This window comes from Rhinoraja longicauda, chromosome 29, assembly GCF_053455715.1.
Source record: "Rhinoraja longicauda isolate Sanriku21f chromosome 29, sRhiLon1.1, whole genome shotgun sequence".
Classification (NCBI taxonomy): domain Eukaryota; kingdom Metazoa; phylum Chordata; class Chondrichthyes; order Rajiformes; family Arhynchobatidae; genus Rhinoraja; species Rhinoraja longicauda.
This window is the reverse complement of record NC_135981.1, coordinates 15,134,086-15,156,469: the sequence shown is the minus strand read 5'-3', so window position 1 is coordinate 15,156,469 and position 22,384 is coordinate 15,134,086. Positions and strand designations below refer to the sequence as shown.

General features: G+C 41.4%; 1 protein-coding gene across 1 annotated transcript in view; it reads left to right on the top strand.

Moving 5' to 3' along the window:
- Positions 1 to 5,472: 5,472 nt before the first annotated feature.
- Positions 5,473 to 22,384, top strand: part of LOC144607507 (ceramide synthase 6-like) — a 30,831-nt gene continuing 13,919 nt past the window's right edge. The window contains exons 1-5 of the mRNA XM_078424395.1: positions 5,473 to 5,752; positions 15,571 to 15,676; positions 17,022 to 17,152; positions 20,031 to 20,088; positions 21,331 to 21,381. Of these exons, the coding sequence (XP_078280521.1) occupies positions 5,562 to 5,752; positions 15,571 to 15,676; positions 17,022 to 17,152; positions 20,031 to 20,088; positions 21,331 to 21,381 (537 nt within the window). The 5' untranslated portion in view covers positions 5,473 to 5,561. The remainder of the gene's footprint in view (positions 5,753 to 15,570; positions 15,677 to 17,021; positions 17,153 to 20,030; positions 20,089 to 21,330; positions 21,382 to 22,384) is intronic.

Sequence of the window (22,384 nt, the reverse complement as noted above, 5' to 3'; positions counted from 1 at the left end):
CTCCTCTGCTTGCACATGATTCATATCCCTCCATTTAAATGTGTTGATCTAAAAGCCTCTTAAATGCCATTATTGTATCCTCCTCCACCACCACCCTTGGCAATTCGTTCCAAGCTCCCATAACTCTGTGTGTAAAAAGACCATGCCCTGCGCATCTGCTTTAAACTTTGCCCCGTTCAATTTTAAGCTACACCCTCCAGTCATTGAGAAAACGGTTCTGACTGTCTATCCTATTTATACCTGTCAAACTTTTATAAACTTCTGTCAAGTCTTGCATTTACCCTTTCACCGTGTATACCACAGCTCATCTTGATTTATTGAGCTTCTCACTGGGACCCTCCCATCTAATTATTTTATAGCCCTTTCTTCAAATGATTCACCCCGACACTGGTCTCATCAATTAAGATGAAGCCCATCCTAGAGGAACAGTTCCCTCCTTCCCCTAGTATTGGTGCCACAACCCCACAAATCTGATCTAATTTCTCCCACATCAATGTTTGCTTTGTTTACTTCATGTGTTTACATTTCAACATGTTTACATGGACCATGTGTCCACTTCTCGTAGCTTATGTTGCCTCTTTCAATTTGCATGTGGCTCAGGTAATAACCTGGAGATTTGTGATTCTGCTTTTCAATTTTGCCCCAATTGCTTACAATTCCTCTTCCTACAGGCCCAGCAGTGTTGTTAGTGCCGATACAGACCATGGCAACTAGGCACTCTCCTTCACATTCCAAGTTGTTCTTCAATCCAGAAGAGGTATGCTGGCACTAGACGGGCAACATAACCTTCAGGACTCTCTATACTGCAAATAATGGTACCTGTTCCCCTAATCATGTTATATCCTATGACGTTTCTCCCCTTCGCCAATTTGAATGCCCACAGGTATCAATGTACCTTGAATAGCTTGCACATCCCCTGTGCAACCCTTCAATTTCATCCAAACAGGATGCGAGGAATTCACATCCACTAGACAAGAGTGAGCACCGAGTCCTTCAGGACTGCTCTCAGAATCCTTTGTTTACCTCTTCTGCAGTTACACCCTCGTTAAGAGGGGAGAGATTTAATAGGAACCCGAGGGACAACTTTTTCACACAGTGGATGGTGCGTGGATGGGATGAGCTGCCAGAGTAATTAGTTGAAGTAGATACAAAAACAACATTTAAAGAACATTAGCACATGTACATGGATAGGAAAGGTTATGTGCCAAACTCTGGCCAATGGGCCTAGCTTAGATGGTGCATCTTGTTCGGCACTGTCATACGGTATGACTAAACACTTCCTACGCTGCTGGGGGGGTATAATTGCGATGTGAATCACAATGTCTAGGTACTTATCCCTTCCCTCTTTGATGCAGAATGGTTGGAAGACAGACTTGGGGATGGAGAAGATGTGAATCAGAAACTCAGATCATTTTCAAAGAGGTTGTGAACAGCCTAACTCTGCTTAAGGTAGAGGGTAGATTTCTCCAGGGATCAGAGTTTGCTTTGGGGAATGATACAAATTTCAGATACATAACTTAAGGAAATATGTGCTTATCGAGATCTGGATCTAGAGAAGCAGCATGATTAATCAGAAACCTTGCAGTTGTTGGACAAGACGGTGATGCTGCAGATCTGGATAGCGTTGGTGCCAAAATGGAGCCTGCAAGGTCTATTCAGATGTTTTGGACAATGGCCTTGTACTCTTATTTAAAATTAATCTTCTGGGTTTAGCTTTTCCAAATTATTACACCTCTATAAGATATCCCTAGCCCCCTTTGAAAATATCTTTCTCTGAGACTAAATTCTTGGAATCATCTTTGTTGTTCATTCGCTCATCCTCCAGAGGGAGCAATGTTGATCTCAGAGGAATTTAAGTTTCGTCAAGGTTTATGATGTAATTGCGAAACAGCCCTACCCCATCTTTTCCTATCACAAGACTCCTACTGCAGGAAAGCAGCAAGCTGATCTTACTGTCACCCAATTACTTAACAGTGCAGTCTCTGGACAGCAATCACGAATGGACACCGTGCCAATTTTGTTTTTCTTTCATGTGCCCAGGGATTCAGACTCCAAATGTAGTACAACTTACCCGCATCGTCGATCAGACATCAAAATGGATCATTTACTTGAGCGCACTTCACTTGAAAGTCTATAACACTTTATAGGTTTGAAATATATTCTTTATTGTAATGTAGAAAACACAGCAGCCAATTTACACACATCCCACATAGCTATGAATGGACAACCTGTTTGGTCATGTTTGAGAGATAAATACTGATCAAGGCACCAGACAGAACTTCCTTGTCCTTAGTTTAAGTAGTTCCATAGTATTTTGTATATCCACCTAAAACGGCATACAGGATGTCAGTGTAACACTTCATGTAAAGCATAGGATTTTTGGTAAGGCAACAGGTGTGTAGGTTAACGATACGATACGATAAAACTTTATTCATCCCCGGAGGGAAATAGGTCTGCCAACAGGCACAACACATAAGGTACACAAAAACTTGAATTTAAACGTGAAAAAAAAAAGAAAAGGACAAGCGATTGTTGGCTGGCTGCTGTGTGCACAGCGCCTTAACCGGGATGAACCGGAACAAACAAACGAACACCTGCTTATCCCCTGGGCAGAGGATTCTAAAACTAGTGCCCCCCCCCCTTTGCCCACACCAGGTCCCCCTTTGTTTTCACACCGTCCGGTCCCCCCCACGGCGGGTCCTCCATTGTCATCCCCTCCCCCCCCCACGCTCCATCGCCACTGAGGTGCCCGCTGATGCCGAGGCTCGTTAATTGGCTTGGTTTCAATGTAATTTGTCCCAAGCGTGTGTAGGATAATGTTAGTGTGCGGGGATCATTGGTCGGTGCGGACTCGAAGGGCCTGTTTCCACGCTGTATCTCTAATACTAAAACTAAATGAATAAATCAGTCAGTCAGTCATCACTGCACTCAGATGTTAACCTTGATTTTGTTATGGTGTGGGACTTGAACCCACAAACCTGACTCAGAGGAGAATATTATTGTTGAGCAACTTGTGGCTTTGACTATTTCTGGATGTGATAGACTGCGTTCATTTTTATTGGTTTCAAAGCATGCAGTAGTGTAACTCAGATTGTGGAAGTAAAGATAGGTATTTTCTTTGAAGTACATATCTACAAGTAATTTCCAACACTGGCCATGTGAGAGAAAATCTACTTTTCTGGGTTTGATTGAACTTGGTTCCTAATGTACTGTGTTTAATTCCTTCTGAGCATGCAATTGCATTTGCATTTGCATGGATTGGCACAGAAGGGAAATATTTCTCTCTACCTACAATCTTCCCAATTGTATGAACCTCAATCATATCTTCCGCACCCCATCCCGCTTCCCCAACCAGGAAAACAACCCCGCTAAAATGCTTCATCCCAAGCACCATCCTTGTGAGTCTCCTCCATACTTTCTCCAGTGAAATTACATCTTTCCTCTGGAGTTGTGATCAGAACTGTACATAGTACTCCAGCTGTGGCCTAATTGATATGGTATGGAGCTGTACCCACACATATTCTATGCCTTGACTATTGTGACTATTGACGAATTATTCCACCTTCTCTACCTGTGGTGTTGCCATTGGACATGTCCACCAAGTCCCTCTGTGCTTCCTCGGATCCAACCCAATGTGTGTATCCGACCCTTATAAGTGTTCCTAAAATGCATCACCTCACGTTTTTCAGGATTAATTTCCATTTGCCATTGCTCAGTCCATCTCACAAAGAGTGTGTTATTTTGTCATAAGTCCCAAAATGGAACAATGAAATTCTTATTTGCACCAACTCATTGTTCGTTTGGTGGCTCTCTGGAATTCTCTGCCCCAGAGACTTATGGTGGCTAGCTCATTAAAAGTATTTGAAGTGAAGGTTGGTAACTTTTTGGAAGATTGGGGGATTGTAGGTTATGGGGATCTGGTCAGGAGGAGGCATTCATGCCAGGGTAGATCAGTCATGATAATATTAATGGCAAGGCAGGTTTGAAGAGCTAGGTGGCCTACCCCTGCTTTGTGTTCCCCTCAGTTGTTCATAGACACTGTCTGCCTTGACAATGTCTAGACCACAAGCCCTTGCCCTGGTTACTCTCAGACACAAAAGGTACCGCCCACGTGTGAACAAACAAACCAAACATTGTAAGTTAGAGAAATGAATCAGTGTTCTGCAAGATCCGTGATAAACTGCTCCATCAGAACCAGAGACATTTGTTTAAATTAAATCAGAATCAACACCCTTTTCATTCTAGTCTTTAACATAGAACTCTGAAAACTCTCTTAGGTACGTATGGTGGCAGGAATGCTTGATCAAAACATTTTTTTTACCAAGAATATTTAGATATTGTTTTCAAAGAAAGCAATAGTCGTTCGAAAAAAGGCAGAATATTCAGGCTTACCCCAGAAGAAAATGCTAAAAGGCATTTTTTTAAAGTGCATTTATTTTAAGTCTTTCATTCCATTTAATAAAACTATTGCAACTGCAGGGCTGGCTCAGAAACACCAACTCATCTTAAACTATTGCCCCTTGCAGGTTTGTCAACAATCAACGTCAAAGGGGAAAAAAGATTTTTTTTAAATTAGATTCGAGGCCCAGCCACTAACTGATTTGATTGGTTTTGACAGTTTTCGCTGTTCAGTTGATGGGATTGGTTCAGTTTAGCACCTTTCAATCCCTATGAAGAGGCTGATTTAAAAAAAATTAAGAATGATTGTAAAGCTTAAAGTTGCAGACAGGACAAATATTATATTTCTGGTGTTTTATTTTGAAGCATAAAATCGTGCTTATTGGTTGAAAAAAATTGCTTCTCAGCCAGTGGTGCTGTCTGCTGTTTTGTAATAGCTGTTTCGGACTTTATATTAAATATTATCTTGCTAAAAATACCCAAGCATGTTTATAATACAAGTCCAAAAAATCGATTTTTAAGTAAAGTTTGTTTGAAGTGACGCTCCAGAGTTTTATATAATATAATATATAATATATATATTACAGTACAAAAAATTGAACCGTTGGAAACTTATAGGGGCCAGTGAACAGATTAAAAATATACTGAATATACTCTGTCCCATAAAGTTTGGGACAGAGTATATTCAGTATATTTTTAATCTGTATACTCGTGTTGCAGTTTTACTCCTGTATGTTAAATTGGAGCCGCTCTGTAGTCAATTTCATTAACTGCCCCGTAATGGCTTAAGGAAAAAAAACATTATTTTTCAATCAACCAAGTATGTAACTTTTAATTTTGAAAACTAGGGGGAAAAAACCCCAAGACTATTCCTTTTCACGAACATTTTATTTTACCCACTGTTTAGACTCCTCTTACCTGCTTGTATTATCTAACTTCATAGATAGCTAATCTAATCTGTCATCATTCACCCGTCTTTCTTTAGTTTAAGAACAATACTGACCCAGAGTGTTTTGATACAAAATGGTGCGCTGGTTTGTGGAACTCGAGGCAGGAATTTGTTTTCGAATATGTTTAACCAATCGATGGTACAGAACGGCAGAGGTCACGTTCGTTGCAAGGCTTAGACTTGCTGTGTGAGTGTGTGTCTGGCAGCTCCGGCGATGGAGGGCAGCGCTTGGCTGCCGCTGTGGCTTTCTATTTCAATCTGGGACGAAGGCTTCTGGCTTCCCCACAACGTCAGCAGGGCACAGTTGGAAGACTCACAGAATCCAGTCTACCCCCGGCTCAAGGATCTGTACTTTCTTTTGCCCTGGACATGGGCTATCTACGTGTTACGGCTTCTCTTTGAGAGGTAAAGGGAGAGGGGTTTACAACGAGCAGACGGGGCAAAGGCAATCCTGTATACGTGGATTTTTATTTTGCTGCCGGGCTAACGATATTTTTTTCCTGTTTGTAAAAGTTGTGATGAAAGATTTTTGAAAAATTTGTTTTTTCTGTAATTTCACTTAAAGTGACAATCAGCGCCTACTAAACAATCTTCATATATATTTTTTTAAAAGAGGCGCTGTCAGAAAAGATCGGAACTCCCAACTTCACTGATAGACATCGAGACAATGTGCTGCCGGTAGACGTCGCCAAGCGATTATGATTCATAGCAAAACACCGCGTATGGCGGGTACACGGGAAGTTTGAGCAGCCAGGAGAGGAGGGAGAGGAGGGAGAGCAGGAGAAGGGTAGCGGGGTGGGGTTTCGCTGGGACAGTAAATAGAGATTTCGGTGGGTAGCAGCTGAGTAAGCAAGTAGGGGTAGGGGGAGGGGGAGAACGGAGAGAAGGCAATTGAGGACAAGAGGGAAAGGATGAAGTTATTTATGGGAAGGGAGAATGGGGTGCGGGGAGGAGTTAAGAAGAAGCCAGGGGGATCAGGGGAAGGAGAGTCGGTGTGTGAGCACATTCACATGGCCATATATGTAGTATGTTCGACCCTAGTCTTCAAGCATCTTGCAGCAACTTGTTACTGGACCAATACCTGGCTCTTACAATATGTGCAGCAGGCACTGCGCGTTAAATAGACAATAGGTGCAGGTGGAGGCCATTCGGCCCTTCGAGCCAGCACCACCATTCAATGTGATCATGGCTGATCATTCTCAATCAGTACCCCGTTCCTGCCTTCTCCCCATACCCCCTGACTCCGCTATCCTTAAGAGCTCTATCTAGCTCTCTTGAATGCATTCAGAGAATTGTCCTCCACTGCCTTCTGAGGCAGGGAATTCCACAGATTCACAACTCTGACTGAAAACGTTTTCCCTCCTCTCCGTTCTAAATGGCCTACCCCTTATTCTTAAATTGTGGCCCTTGTTCTGGACTCCCCCAACATTGGGAACATATTTCCTGCCTCTAACGTGTCCAACCCATTAATAATCTTATACGTTTTATACGTTTCCATATATACTTACCAAATAATCCATATATACTTATCTTCCACACTAAACGAAATTTGGGAACTGGATCGTTGGGGTGAATAACCTCAGCAGGCCCAGTTATGAATGCTGCTCTGTTCTCAGAACCTCTAGCTCAGCTGTGCAAAGTTAAGGACAGGATAAAGCTCATTCAAAGAACATAATCATGATAGACACAAAAAGCTGGAGTAACACAGTGGATCAGACAGCATCTCTTGAGAAAAGGAATCGGTGGCGTTTTGCGTCGAGGCCCTTCTTTTACTCCAGCTTTTTATGTCTACCTTCGGTTTAAATCAGCATCTGCAGTTCCTTCCTAAACATTATCATGGTTATGTGTTCCTCGGGGGAAGCAATCCGAAGGGGAATATTTCATGGAGTAAATTCTACTGTTAGGAATAAGCTAGATTGACATCCCAGCAATTGTCTCATTATCACCCAGCTCACTCTAAAGCAGGGGAGGTGAGGTCAAAGAGAAATTCTGTTGCAGTGTCGAGCAAACCCTGGGCAGAATCCCAAGGAGAGGTTCACTTTGTACCGTTGTAGTATCTCGCGCCTTTAAAACAGGATTGCTAGTGTCAGGAAGGACATGAAGCTGCAGAGCACCATAATTATTAAGGAAGAAATGCAGCCAGCTAACTCCAATGGAGTTCTCCCCCTGGCAAAATGTTGGAACATGGTCTTGAGTGCAGCTTGTTTCATCTGAGAAACAAATTCTCCTGGTAAAACCCATGCTCCCAAGCATCAGCATCTGTTAGATTACGTTATTGTCGCAAGAGGGGACTGCAAAGTTGTATGCATCAAGTGTGTCTTCAGGTGTCAATGTCCGTTGAATGGACCACCTCCTAAACCAATCAGTCATGGCATTCAATCATAGCTGATCTATCTTTCCCTTTTTGCCCCATTCTCCTGGCTTCTCCCCATAACCCCTGACACCCATACTAATCAAGAATCTATCAATCTCCTCCTTAAAAATATCCGTTGACGGTCTCCACAGCCTTCTGCGACAATGAATTCCACAGATTCACCACCTGCTGACTAAAGAAATTCCTCTTCCTCTCCTTTCTAAAGGTACGTCCTTTTATTCTGAGTCTATGGCCTCTGGTCCTAGACTCTCCCAGAAATATCCTCTCCACATCCACTCTATCCAGGCCTTTCACTATTCGGCAAGTTTCAATGAGGTCCCCCCCTCATCCTTCTAAATTCCAGCGAGTACATGCCCAGTGCCGTCAAACGCTCATCATATGTTAACCCAATCATACCGGAGATCATTCTCGTCATCCTTTGGATCATTCTCAGTCAGCATCTCGCACACAACCTGACAACTTCCAACCAACACTGGCCACAGACTCCATGGTTGCTGGACTGCTATAATTATTATAATGATTACTTCTGAAGAAACTCTTAGTTTCCCTAACTGAAACAGGTTTGATGAAAATCACCTGAGCTACAGGAGCTAGTTCATTGTAAATAATGAATGTTCTGAATTTTCAATATAACCATATCTCGGTGGGACGAAAAACAGATCTACTGGTTGCTGCATGATGAGAATCAACAAAATATCTGTGACCAAATGGACTAATGTCAGTAGGTGAAAAGAGCACAAAAATCCATCAACTAGCCGATAATCACCTGTGAACTTTACATCTCTGTCAAAATCATGAATCAAGAGGTTTTAATTGCCATATGTACCGGCAACAGAATAACACAATTCTTATTCACAAAATGCTGGAGTAACTCAGCAGGTCAGGCAGCATCTCGGGAGAGAAGGAATGGGTGACGTTTCGGGTCGAGACCCTTCTTTAGAACCGAAGGGTCTCGACCCGAAACGACCCGAAACGTCACCCAGTCCTTCTCTCCCGAGATGCTGCCTGACCTGCTGAGTTACTCCAGCATTTTGTGAATAAAAACCTTTGATTTGTACCAGCATCTGCAGTTATCTTCTTATAACACAATTCTTAGCTGCTGCGGCTTAACAGGCCTGAAAAACATAATTACACACAGATAAATATGTAATAATCAATAATACAATAAACTATGAACCATAATACTAGGTAACCATGACGGAACAAAACCAAAGTCCATAGCGCAACCAAAGACACAGTCCATTGAAGATTATAGTTGTTGAGATTAGTGTTGTGTAGCATTCAAGAACCTGATGTTATTGGGAAGAAGCTGTTTTGGACTTGGTAGTCATAGTTTGCGTGCTCCTGTACCTTCTCTCTGATGGTAGTAGCGAGATGACAGCACGGCCAGGCTGGTGTGGGTCTTTAACTTTATTGGCTGCCTTTTTGAGGCAACACCTTCTATAGAATTCTTTGTTGGTGGGGAGGTCAGGACCCATTGTGGACATGCACGGCACAAGGATAAACTCCGCTAATAGCCAAGAATGTAGGTTAGACTCTGCTGGAAGGGTCCAAAGAACTATGAACTATATCACCCCTGTCCTTTACAAGCTCCACTGGCTCCCCATCCCCCAGAGAATCCAGTACAAAATCCTCCTCATGACCTACAAAGCCCTCCATAACCTGGCCCCATCCTACCTGACTGACCTCCTCCACAGATACACTCCCACCTCCACCCTCCGCTCTGCTGCTGCCAACCTCCTGTCCCCCCCCATCCGGACCAAACTCAGATCCTGGGGGGACAGGGCTTTCTCCATCGCTGCTCCCACCTTCTGGAACTCACTACCCCAAACCGTCAGAGACTCCTCCTCACTCACCACATTCAAAACAACACTGAAGTCTCTCCTGTTCAGCACTGCCTTCAACCACTGACCGTCACCTCACCTTCTGTCTCCTTTTTCTGTTCGTTTACTTATTTATCTATTTATTTTCTTCTCTATGTTCTAGTAATCCCTGTAAAGCGTCTTTGAGTGTTTGAAAAGCGCTATATAAATGTAATGCATTATTATTATTATTATTATTATTATGTAACTGAGACTCGCATTTGAGTGTCCTTTACTCCATTCCACAGAAAGCTATTTGCCTTGGGAAATAAAGTGCGTATGATAGGGATAAGACAGTTCGAGACTCCGATCTACATAAAGATAGGACTAAAATTTATTGTAATAAAGTGCACAATTTTTTCATGGAATATATATGTGATTATACCAAATAGGGAAAAAGCTAATTTGAATCTTGTGCATTGAGAAAGGGTTAATGAATAATTTTCATGTCAAGGGCCATTAGGGAAGAGTGGCCATAATATGGTAGGATTTTACATTGAAGTGTATCCTTTTTTAACCTAATTTGAAAATTGGGAGTTAAACTTAGAAGAAATCATAAGGTATGAGAGGAGCATTGGATGTGGTTGAGAATACATTCAAAGGTATTGCAAAGGACAGGCAATGTTATTTAAACATAGAAACAAGGTGCAGGAGGAGGCCATTTGGCCCTTCGAACCATTCATTGTGATCATGGCTGATCATCCACAATCAGTAACTTGTGCCTGCCTTCTCCCCATATCCCTTGATTCCACTAGCTCCTGGAGCTCCATCTAACTCTCTTTTAAGTTATAATAAATATATATTCTGTTTTAAGGCGCAAAATAACTTAATATACAATATTAAGAACTTAATATTATATTATATTATACTTAAGAACTTAATATACAATAAAATCTATTCTAGAGGTTTATAAAGCTGCCAGAAAGTAGCAGTAGCAGTGAGGACAGAGAAATTGATTTAAAATGGAAAGACGGAATATGTGCGGAGAATGTCAAAAAATATAAAGAGACTGCAAGGGATTTTATAAGAACATAAAAAGGAAAAGACAAGGAAGGGTGTGTGTGATAGAATTGAGGGTTATGGGGGATAGTCCTGGAAAATGATCTCTAGTATAGGACCAGCCTTCATTTTAACATATGTGGAACAGGTTTGAAGGACTGGCCGGCCTCCTTCTCCTATTGCTGATGTTCTTAAGCCAAAGGATCTCTCTTACTGCAATTATGACCATCTTCAGAGCATCTTAAGTGCATGGAGGAAGATTAGATTTGGAGGAAGAGTTCAAGAGTCAAGAGTGTTTTCTTTTCATATGTCCCAAAACGGAACTGGTAAATATTTAAAAAAAACAATAATTGTGCAAAGACAAAAACAATATGTAGTTCGGGGCTTATTGGAGGTTGTAGTGTTTAATAGCCTGATGGTTGCAGGGGAGAAGCTGATCCTGAACCTGGACTTTGCAGTTTTCAGGCTCATTTACCTTCTTCCCGAGTGAAATGAGAGTGAAATGAGAGCGTGGCCAGGGTGGTGTGGGTCTGATTATACTGGCTGCCTTTTTGAGACAACTCCTGGAGATCCCATCGATGGTGGGGAGGTCGGTACCCATGATGGACTGGGAAGTGTTCTCCACTTTTTGCAATCTTCTTCGTTCCTGGGCATTCGAGTTGCCGAACCAGACTGATACAAACAGTCAATATGCTCTCTACTGTACACCTGTAGAAGTTCAAGAAAGTGTTCATCACATACCAAATCTTTTAAGGAAGTAGAGGCATTGATGGGCTTTCTTTAATGATGATGATTTTATGATTGCATTCCAAACTATTGTTGACTCCTCACCGGAAGCAGATGAAGGAATATACCTTTCACTAAACATCCAGAAAACAAAGATCTTATATTAATCTGTCCCTGGGCTACACAATATTGCCACGACAATCTTGATCTGTGGAATGCTTCAGAAAACATGGACACCACTTGGCAAAGGCAAATGTTAATGAGGAATTTCATCATAACCCTCCCGGGTGTTGGTACAGCTTTTGATCAATTGAGCAATAAAAACAATATCTCAATCCAGGATCCAACCTCATAAACTATCCGACAACAATGATCCTCAATCTCTTGTCTTGTTCAGAGACATCTAGGCACCACAAAGTTGTTTAGTTTAGAGTGAACCTACCGAGTCCTCACCAACCAGCGATCTTCGCACATCAACACTATCTCACACACACGAGGGACAATTTACACTTGTACCAAGCCAATTAACCTACAAACCTGTACGTCTTTGGAATGTGGGAGGAAACCGGAGATCTCGGGGAAAACCCACACGGTCAAGGGGAGAATGTATAAACGTTTAGACAGCACCCGTAGCCAGGATCGAACTCGGGTCTGCTGGCGCCATAAGGCAGCAAATCTACTACTGTGCCACAGTGCCGCCCTAGAAATGTGTAGAAATTAATCTTTCTACATCGGCAGTAAATCTTTCAGTTGTTCATGTAATGAGCTATAGAATGCTCATTCGAATTGGCAACAAGCACATGAGCAGCAATCCTTGAATAGGAATCAGAAACTCACCTTTGCAAGCCCTTCTAATTCCCGTGTAGATTTGCAAAGACATTGAGAGCCATAAAGTTTGCAACACTGATTAATGTCAAGGACATGCCTGGTCAAAGCCCATTTGCCTGTGCAAAGCAATGAGTGATGAGTCAGAGTCCACATGGCAGGTTATCAATTTCAGAATGTACATGAGATATATGTGGATGTTTAGAGAACATTGCATAAAATTAGAAAAGACACTACTACTGAGTGGCAACAAAAATTAAATGGTGCCAAGGGTATGTGGAAAAGGTTTTTGTGTTTATTTTGGTGTCTGTCAACTGTAACATGTAATTGTTATTTTTTGGCCAGGTTCATTCATTAAAATGACTTTACACACAGTAACTGCAGCGGCTGGTACAAATCGAAGGTATCACAAAATGCTGGAGTAACTCAGCAGGTCAGGCAGCATCTCAGGAGAGAAGGAATGAGTGATGTTTTGGGACGAGACCCTTCTTCACCCTTCTCTCCTGAGATGCTGCCTGACCTGCTGAGTTACTCCAGCATTTTGTGATACCTTACGCACAATATAAAATAGTTGAGAAAGAGGGAAAGAAAAGATAGAAAGACTTGAAAATGTCAGAAAATCGTCCTGCAAATTTCATACACAATCAATTGAGCACCAATTGTAACAACAGTTCTGAGTTGTACTTTCTCCCATTTTCCAGTAAAATCATTACATATTCAGTGACCTAAGATGAGCAAGGTTTAGGAGAGGTATCCTCAACTTTCAGAACACACAGAGTCACAGAATTTTACAGTGGAGCAGGAGTTTATCCCATCCATTATTGAATGAGAAAGTCAATTGTATACTCCCTGTTTTAATTACTCTATTCTTATAAAATGCTGCCAGCCACAACAATATGCAATGATTTAATGCCTTTTAGTTGATAACATTTCCTAAGGAGGTTTATGGGAGCATTATCAAACAAAGATACACACAAAGTGCTGAAGCAACTCAGCGGGTCAGGCAGCATTTGTGGAGAAAAAGGATGGTTGATGTTTCAGGTCGGGATGCTTCTTCAGAGTCAACGAGAAACATCACCTGCAAAACATTTTCTGCAGAGATGCTGAATTACTCCAGCACTTTGTGTCTGTCTTTAGTGTCAACCAGCATCTGCAGTTCTTTGTTTCTACATTATCAAATACAATTTGATTGAAACAGGTAGCTCGGTGGTGCTGTTGGTAGAGCTGCGACCTCGCAGCACCAGAGACTCTGGTTCAAACCCGACCTTGGGTGGTGTCAGTGTGGAATTTGCACGTTCCCCCTATGACCGTGTGGGTTTCTTCCAGGTGCTCCGGTTTCTGCCAAATCCCAAAGATGTGCAGGTTTGTAGGTTAACTGGCCTCTGAAAATAGGGAGTGGATGTGAAAGTGGAGTAACTTTTTGTTGTTGTTTATTATGGTGTTTACGGAGTACTATGTTTACATATCTGTTGTGCAGCTGCAAGTAAGAATTTCATTGTTCCGTTTCGGGACACATGACAATCAAACGCTTGACTTTTGAACCAGTGTGAACAGGTTGACATAGACTCAGTGGGCTGAAGGGCCTATTTCCATGTTTCTCTAAACGAAAGCTAAACTAAATCATTGGTGATATAGGTATATTTTCAGAAAATTCTTTAAGAAAGAGAGGGAAGTTATTTGGGAAGGGGCTTCAGGCCAAGGAAGCCAAAAACATTGCTGCCCACAGTGACGTGATTCTCAGTTTTAGCATTCATTGCACTTTCAAATATTTCTGTCAGTTTCAGTAACTTAAGCTTATTCTAGATCATTGCTAAAACCCCGTCAAGTGAAATTATTTTCTCTTTACGACCTCCTAGCTTATCCAAATGTTATATATTTTTCCCCATTTCTCAGAATCTCCTCAGAACAGATGAGAAGATCACTTATTTCCAGTTGCTCTTCATTCCCACGTAGAAATTTTGAGAAATCACACCTGTACCTGCTTAAATTTGATTGTTCTCTTTAATTAATGTTTTTAAAAAATCTATTCTAGCAATGATGATTAAAGCGTAGTTATGAACCACGACCATGGCGATAACTCACCTGTTTTTCTCTCTGTAATGTTTTAAAATTTGGTTAGACAGTTTCTTTTTGTTTTCCTAATCTCTTAATCTTTTATCACACCTGTCCTTTCGTAGGTGAGGAAGTGGTTTGGAAAATATTTGTTCGGCACCTTGCACGTCAGATTATTGGAGTTGTTACATGAACCACTTCGTACTATCAACCAGTATTAGAAAATGCTTCTTTCATAAATAGTTGTAAAAGTCCTTCAATAGCAGACAAAACGTTCCTGCAAATTGCCTTTACCTATTTTTGCGAAATGTCTCTCAGCAAATAGTAGAATTTAATCTTATATTACCCATGGAATTATACTTCCCATGCTTGTAATTTCAATACTTTATCATTCATTTTTGTGAGTGGGTCATAATCTTCAAATATATTGTGCCCACAATAACATGTGTTATAAATCTACACGATACACAATTAGTTTAGAGATACAGCGCGGAAACAGGCCCTTTGACCCACCGAGTTCGCACCGACCAGCGATGCCCGCACATTAACACTATTACACCAATTATAGTCACAGCTTAAGGATAAGGGGGAAGTCTTTTAGGACCGAGATGAGAAAACATTTCTTCACACAGAGAGTGGTGAGTCTGTGGAATTCTCTGCCACAGAAGGTAGTTGAGGCCAGTTCATTGGCTATATTTAAGAGGGGGTTAGATGTGGCCCTTGTGGCTAAAGGGATCAGGGGGTATGGAGAGAAGGCAGGTACAGGTTACTGAGCTGGATGATCAGCCATGATCATATTGAATGGCGGTGCAGGCTCGAAGGGCCGAATGGCCTACTCCTGCACCTATTTTCTATGTTTCTATACAAACCCAAGCCAATTAACCTACAAACCTGTACGTCTTTGGAGTGTGGGAGGAAACCGAAGTTCTCCGAGAAAACCCACGCAGGTCACGGGGAGAACGTACAAACTCCGTGCAGGCAACACCTGTAGTCGCGATTGAACCCGGGTCTCCGGTGCTGCTAGCGCTGTAACGCAGCAACTCTACCGCTGCGCCACCATGCCGCCCTATTGAAACAAAATAAATCATGAATGTGTCATCATTCTGTAGGAGTGCTATTTGTACAAGTATCAAATATGAATATATTACACACAATATTACTGAGAAATGTAAACTGCAAAACTGTTTGAGTTTATTAGGCTGATGTAAATCAGCACTATCTGATCAGGCAAAAACTGATCAATTCTGGCAATTGCTGTGGTCACACATTGGAAGGATTAAATTGAAGTTGCACACTTATGGAATCTGTTTGATTGTTGAATTGTATGGATGCATATGGATTTTTACCTTTGTTTATTGGTGTATGTACAATTCTTCACATTGTAGGTTTATGGCGGCACCATTTGCGAGACTCCTTGGAGTAGATTGTAGGCCTATCCAGAAGGCTCAGCAAAACATTGTTCTGGAAAAGGTGTTCAAAGATATAACCACGGTAAGATTATATGATTGAGCCTTAAATTGCAACTCATTGTAATAAAAATGATAAATGAAAATATTTGCAAACAGCAAAATTAACTGTGCCTAAAATTAATTCTTATTTTACACAATACTCAGCATTATTGCTTTTTAATATTAAAATTATCCCAAGGCACTCAAGAGAGATATATTGATTAAAAGTGGAATAACATAGAATTAGTGTGATTGGGTGATCAATGGTCGGCAAGGATTCAGTACTATCTATATCTAAAAAAAGGTGAATAGCAAATCAAAGGAAATGACAGTAAATAGGTTTTGTTCAAACAGAATTAAACAAAGTAGTCGGTTTTAGATTTAGAGTTAGAGATACAGCGCATAAACAGGCCCTTCGGCCCACCGGGTCCGCGCCGCCCAGCGATCCCCACACATTAACACTATCCTACACCCACTAGGGACAATTTTTATTTATTTTTTACATTTGCCCAGCCAATTAACCTACAAACCTGTATGTCTTTGGAGTGTGGGAGGAAACCGAAGATCTCGGAGAAAACCCACGCAGGTCACGGGGAGAACGTACAAACTCCGTACAGACGGTGCCCGTAGTCAGGATCGAGCCTGAGTCTCCGGCGCTGCATTCGCTGTAAGGCAGCAACTCTACCGCTGCGCCACCGTGCCGTTTTGCAAGGATCATTGTGGGACAAGAGTGACAAAGGGATTTGGGGCAGGATTATCAGGGGACAGGGCCTCGGGCCTAACGGCACTGTTAACAATACTAAAGCGACACAAAGAATGCTAGACAACAGAATGAGAAGTTACAGGAGGGAAGGCACGTGGAGATTGGAGAAGGATTCAGAAATGTGTATGAACAAGGCTTGAAATTGAACTCGCATTGAAGTCTTGGGAAACCAATGTTGGTCAGCAAGGACAGGAGCATTTGTTGAGCAGAATATGACATGGCTAACATGAAGAGGAGAATGAGGAAGAGGAGAAGCTGTCAGATTTGGGAGGCCAGGCAAGAAAACTTAAAATAATTAAGTCTGGATGTCTCACAGACATTTGAGTATTTCAGCAATTGTTGTTCATAAGCAAAGTGAAGGTGGAAACATTGTGGGAGTTTCTGATGGAACTACCCAGTATGATGAGCTACAAAGGGCAAATAAACATGTAGTTCATTTTCACCGGCCCCCACCGCCCCCCACCCCCCACAAACAAACAATTGCGTCTTTTTCTGAGAATCCTCCATTTCAAGTTACATGCCAATGCCGCATCAAAGGACTACAACTGTGTTTACTGGGAATTCGTATCCCAGATAAATTATTTGATCATTACCAATTTTATCTGTTCATTTTATCATCGTTTAGGAACCTGGTAAAAATCATCTGACTCGTTTGGCAAAACAACTGGATTGGGATACAAAGAAGGTGATACAATGGTTCAAGCTGCGAAGATGCCAGGACAAGCCAAGTCTCCTGACAAAATTCTGCGAGAGCATGTAACTGATTCTTAAATTCAAACTCCCATGCTGTAAATTCATAAAATACCTAACGTTTCCCACTTGGTCATAGAGCTGTATAGCATTTAAACATGTCCTTTGGCCCAACTTGTCCATGCTGTTGTTGGCATACTGACCAGTCCTATTTGGCCCATATCCCTCTAAGCTCCTCCTATCCATATCTCTGTTCAAATGTCTTTGTTCAAAAGTTATTATTGTATCCGCTTCTCTAGCTTCCCTTGGCAGCTTTTGCCAGATACGGATTGCTGTCTGTGTGAAAAGGTTGTCCCTGAGGTCCCTCTTAAATCCCTCCCCTCTCACCTTGAGCCTCGGTCCCCTAGTTTTAGAATCTTCCAACCTGGGAAAAAGACTGAGAGTATTCACTTTATTACTGCCCCTCATGATTGTGCACATCTCAGTATGGTCACCCCGTCAGCCTCCACACTCCAAAGAAAAAGGTTGCAGCCTGTTCAGCCTTGTCCTATACCCCAAGCACATTTAGTATTCCATTCAGACCAAAAGGGTATGAGAATGGCTCTGTCTCACAATGACTGTGCAAGCGCTCCTTTAATAATACTCATGTTTCTAATTCTGATTTCCTTAGCAAAGGATCTGCATTACATTTTCCAGCGTTTGACGGCACTGGGCCTGTACTTGCTGGAGTTTAGAAGAATACCTCATTGAAACGTACTGAATAATGAAAGGCTTGGATAGAGTAGATCTGGAGAAGATGTTTCCACGCGTGGGAGAGTCTAGGACTAGAGGTCATAGCCTCAGAATTAAAGGACGGTCTTTTAGGAAGGAGATGAGGAGGAATTTCTTAGTCAGAGGGTGGTGAATATGTGGAATTCTTTGCCACAGAAGGCTGTAGAGGCCAACTCAGTGGATATATTTAAGGCAGAGATAGATAGATTCTTGATTAGTACGGGTGTCAGGGGTTATGGGGAGAAGACAGGAGAATGGGGTTAGGAGGAAGAGATGGATCAGCCATGATTGAATGACGGAGTAGACAATGGGTCGAATGGCCTAATTCTGCTCCTATTACTTATGATATGATTACATTTGTGCCTTTTGGTTGAATGGAATGTTTATGGTGCTATGCTTGGTGTCGATTGTGTCTCAGATTAAGATGCAGTGATGGAAATGGTTCTCAAATTAAGATACGGTAAAATGAGGTGTAGATTGAATCTCTTGCTCTCCGCACCATGCAGGTTGAGGCAGGAACGGGGAGAAGAATAGGAAAGATCTGCCGATGCTGATTTAAATCGAAGGTAGAAGCAAAAAATGCTGGAATAACTCAGCGGGACAGGCAGCATCTCTGGAGAGAAGGAGAGAGGAAGAACCCATTCCTTCTCTCCAGAGATGCTGCCTGTCCCACTGAGTTACCACAGCAGTTTGTGTCTAACTGGGAAAAGAGTTCTGGAAAGGAATTGCTGACATGTTTCCTTGCAGCAGTCACACATAATCATGACTATCTCTGACATTAGATCTGTTTTCCACATTAGGTCTGTGGCCTGGAAGATGGAATTGAAAATAAAATAGTAGGTTTGGAAAGCAGATTAAATTAATGAGATAATTAATGAGTCAAATCTAAAAAGTTTTTTTAATAAGACAGTCTTTTGTGTGTAAATATTTGATGGAAGTATGGAAATATATGATTTTGCTTGTAGATGTTGAAAGAAAGGCAGAAAATTGATTTAATTGTCCACTTTGTTATATAAAGAAAGAAATCTTAGCACTTATATAGTCCCTTTCAAGATATCCCCAAGTTTTTTTAAGAACAAATGGGGTATCTTTGAAGTAATGTTGTAATGTAAAATATGTGGTTGCTAGTTTGTGCAATGTAGACTATTGCAAATACCATTAAGATGGTGAAGAAGGGTTCCAATCTGAAACATAGTGTGTCCATTCACTCCGCCTGACCATCTAAGTTCCTCCATTTTTTGATCTTGAACTGGGGCTGACTCAGGAAGTTCCATTCCAATCGAATAGCTTTGAAGCTAGTTAATAGACTTGCATCTTCAGTGGCGGGAAGCTTAATTGTCACCAAGACTGAAGTTGCCAATTCTTCCACGATTGCCCCAGTGTGTTCAGGACAGGGCAGCAATCAAGATTTTTTAGATTTAGAGATACGGTGCGGAAACAGGCCCTTCGTCCCACCAGCGATCCCCGCACATTAACATTATCCTACACCCACTAGGGACAATTTTTACATTTGCCCAGCCAATTAACCTACAAACCTGTACGTCTTTGGAGTGTGGGAGGAAACCATAGATCTCAGAGAAAACCCACGCAGGTCACGGGGAGAACGTACAAACTCCGTACAGTACAGCACCCGTAGTCAGGATCGAACCTCAGTCTCCGGCGCTGCATTCGCTGTAAGGCAGCAACTCTACCGCTGCGCCACCGTGCCCCTCGTCAAAAGTCGTAGAGTTGATAACATTAGTCCCTTTAATATTGTCATCGGTGCCTTTTTTTGTTTAGATATTGCGATGCCAATTACAGTGAAAGGTTAATAAAATAATAAAAACAGACAATGAATAGTCTATTAGATATCTGTTTGACATGAGAAGATGCTGATTGACCAATAACTGAGGGACAAGGAGGTTGGAGGCAAGAGATGTAATCACATCTTTGGGAATGTGTCCAACCAGACTTGGATTGTAATGAGGCTGAGAAATAGTGCATCAAAACTCATTTTCAGATGCTATTTAAAAAATAAATCATTTAGTGGCATGCAGTACCCAAAATAGACCAGATAAACACTAAGCAGCAGTTTAAATTGGAAATAAACACAAAGGGAGGCATCTGAATAAAAATATTTCTCTGCTCACAAATGTTTTACGGTGTTAATAAAGCTTTGGTTTTCTGCTTGTAGGTGGAAGTTCACCTTTTATCTCTGGGCCTTCTCGTTCAGTTTTTACTACCTGTCAAAGGTAAGGAAGCATCACTTTGATTCCCGTGATTTACATTGGAACATGAAAAGGCAATGTAATGGAATTGTATGGAAAATTGACTTATTACGCAATTCTGAAATTATTCTTTGTCACTTCTCTCCAGTTTTGACTTTTACTTTCTTGAGAATGTTCATTCTTTACTGGGCACTGGTTCTACAGGAGACACAAGAAACTGAAGATGCTGAAATCTTGAGCAATACAAAAAACGCTGGAGAAATTCACCGGTTCAGGCAGCATCTGTGGAGCGAATGGATAGGTGACATTTTGGGTCTGAAAAAACATCCTGACCCAAAATATCATCTGTCTATTTCCTCCACAGATGCTGCCTAACCTGCTGAGTTCCTCACCACATTGGTTTTTGCTCCGGTTCTCCAGGCACTAGTTGTGATTCGATATGTCTCCATGGTGATTGTCAGCAAAGCTGTTTTATGGCCAAAGTACCCACACAGAAATGGATAAATTTTCACTCATACTTCTTATTCACAGTGGTTATTGGAAGTTCATAAGTGATAGGAGCAGAATTAGGCCATTCGGCCCATCAGGTCTACTCCGTCATTCAATCATGGCTGATCTATCTCTCCTAGCCCCATTCTCTTGCCTTCTCCCCATAACCTCTGCCACCTGTACTAATCAAGTTACTGGGAACCTTGGACTTTTTGTTTCTCCTGTCCCATCACAGTCTAACAGCATTAAAACCATGCAATAGCTTTGCTCTCTTCTGTTTATCATGTGGATTTCTGCCACTCAATACGGAAATTTGGAAACTTATGGGCCACGAGGTTCAGTAAACTCCCTGTCCCTGTATAAATTCCCTTATAATCTCTAAGTTTTAAAGCTCAACTATTATCAACTCAGGGCAATTACACAAATTAACAGATTGGTTAATTTATAATCACTCTCCAAATTGCAACTGCATTACAAACACTGGACTTGGCATTTTGTCCCAATGATTTAAGTCTTGATGGTGCTCATTGAGCAAGCATCAAGTGGGCCTCAAAAAATCCTCATTGTTTCAGACACTGTCCTATGTCTTTGCTCAGTTTAATCCTTTGTCTTGGGATTAGTTTTGAAGCCAGTATCGTACTTGTTCGTTTTGCTCAGCGTTATTCCTGTGGCTGTTTTCGCAACTGCCTTTTAGAAAAAGATTATTTGAAATAAATGTACTTTACCATGTGAAATGTGACGATTTTGTTAATTCGTCTTCGTTGTATACTTTTCCAGAGTCCTTGGCTGTGGGATAGCAGAGAGTGCTGGTACAACTATCCTTTTCACGTGAGAATTGTCTTCCTTTGCGCTGATTAGCATAAGTGACATAATGTAGTAATAATAATAATAATGCATTACATTTATATAGCGCTTTTCATATACTCAAAGACGCTTTACAGGGATTTAAAGAACATAGGGAAGTGAATAAATAGATAAATAAGTAAACGAACAGAGAAAGGAGACAAGGTGAGGTGACCTTCAGTGGTTGAAGGCAGTACTGAACAGGTGAGACTTCAGTGATGTTTTGAATGTGGTGAGTGAGGAGGAGTCTCTGTAGAAGGACTGCACCCTGTGACACTGGATGAGAATGGGCTTCTATTAATGGCTTAATGAGGAAATGATGAACATTGGGAGGGGCATAATTCGATGTTCTCTGAAAAGATGATTCAGAATTATGAATTTATATGTCACTCACCCGCTCATGAGGCCAAGAGACATAGAATGTAACAGTTGCCCTATTGAACTGCATTTCTAAAACAAACAATTTGAGCTTTTATCACATTTGTGATCTGGTTTTACTTAATACAGCTTAAATCCAGTTGAGTCCAATGTACAAATTGTATTTCAATACTTAATCAGAGTGGTCACCTCTGCAAGCCCATTAAATTCTAAGAAACAACTGCTACCAACTCAACCCAACTTAGCATTGTATTTTCTCCGTATACTTGCACAGTACACTATAAACATTACTTGTCCCAATTTATTGATAATTTGTTTATTGCCCCTTCAGAGATTTCAGCTTGTTATTTACACTTAAATTGATATTTTTGTTCTGCATGGAGTTTACTTTTTATGTGCAAGAGGACACCTCCAAACACTTTGTGCTCCTACGAAAATGTTAATTGTTGAACTCATTCTGAACTAGAAAGTTTTACCTGCTTTTGCTTCCAACATTTTTTTTCGGGTCAAGCCATATTCTTTCACATCAAGTGCCGTGGGCTGTTTAGGAGTTGTCTTGTTCCAACCCCACCCAACTGCAACTTTACAATGCTCTTTAATGAGAATATAT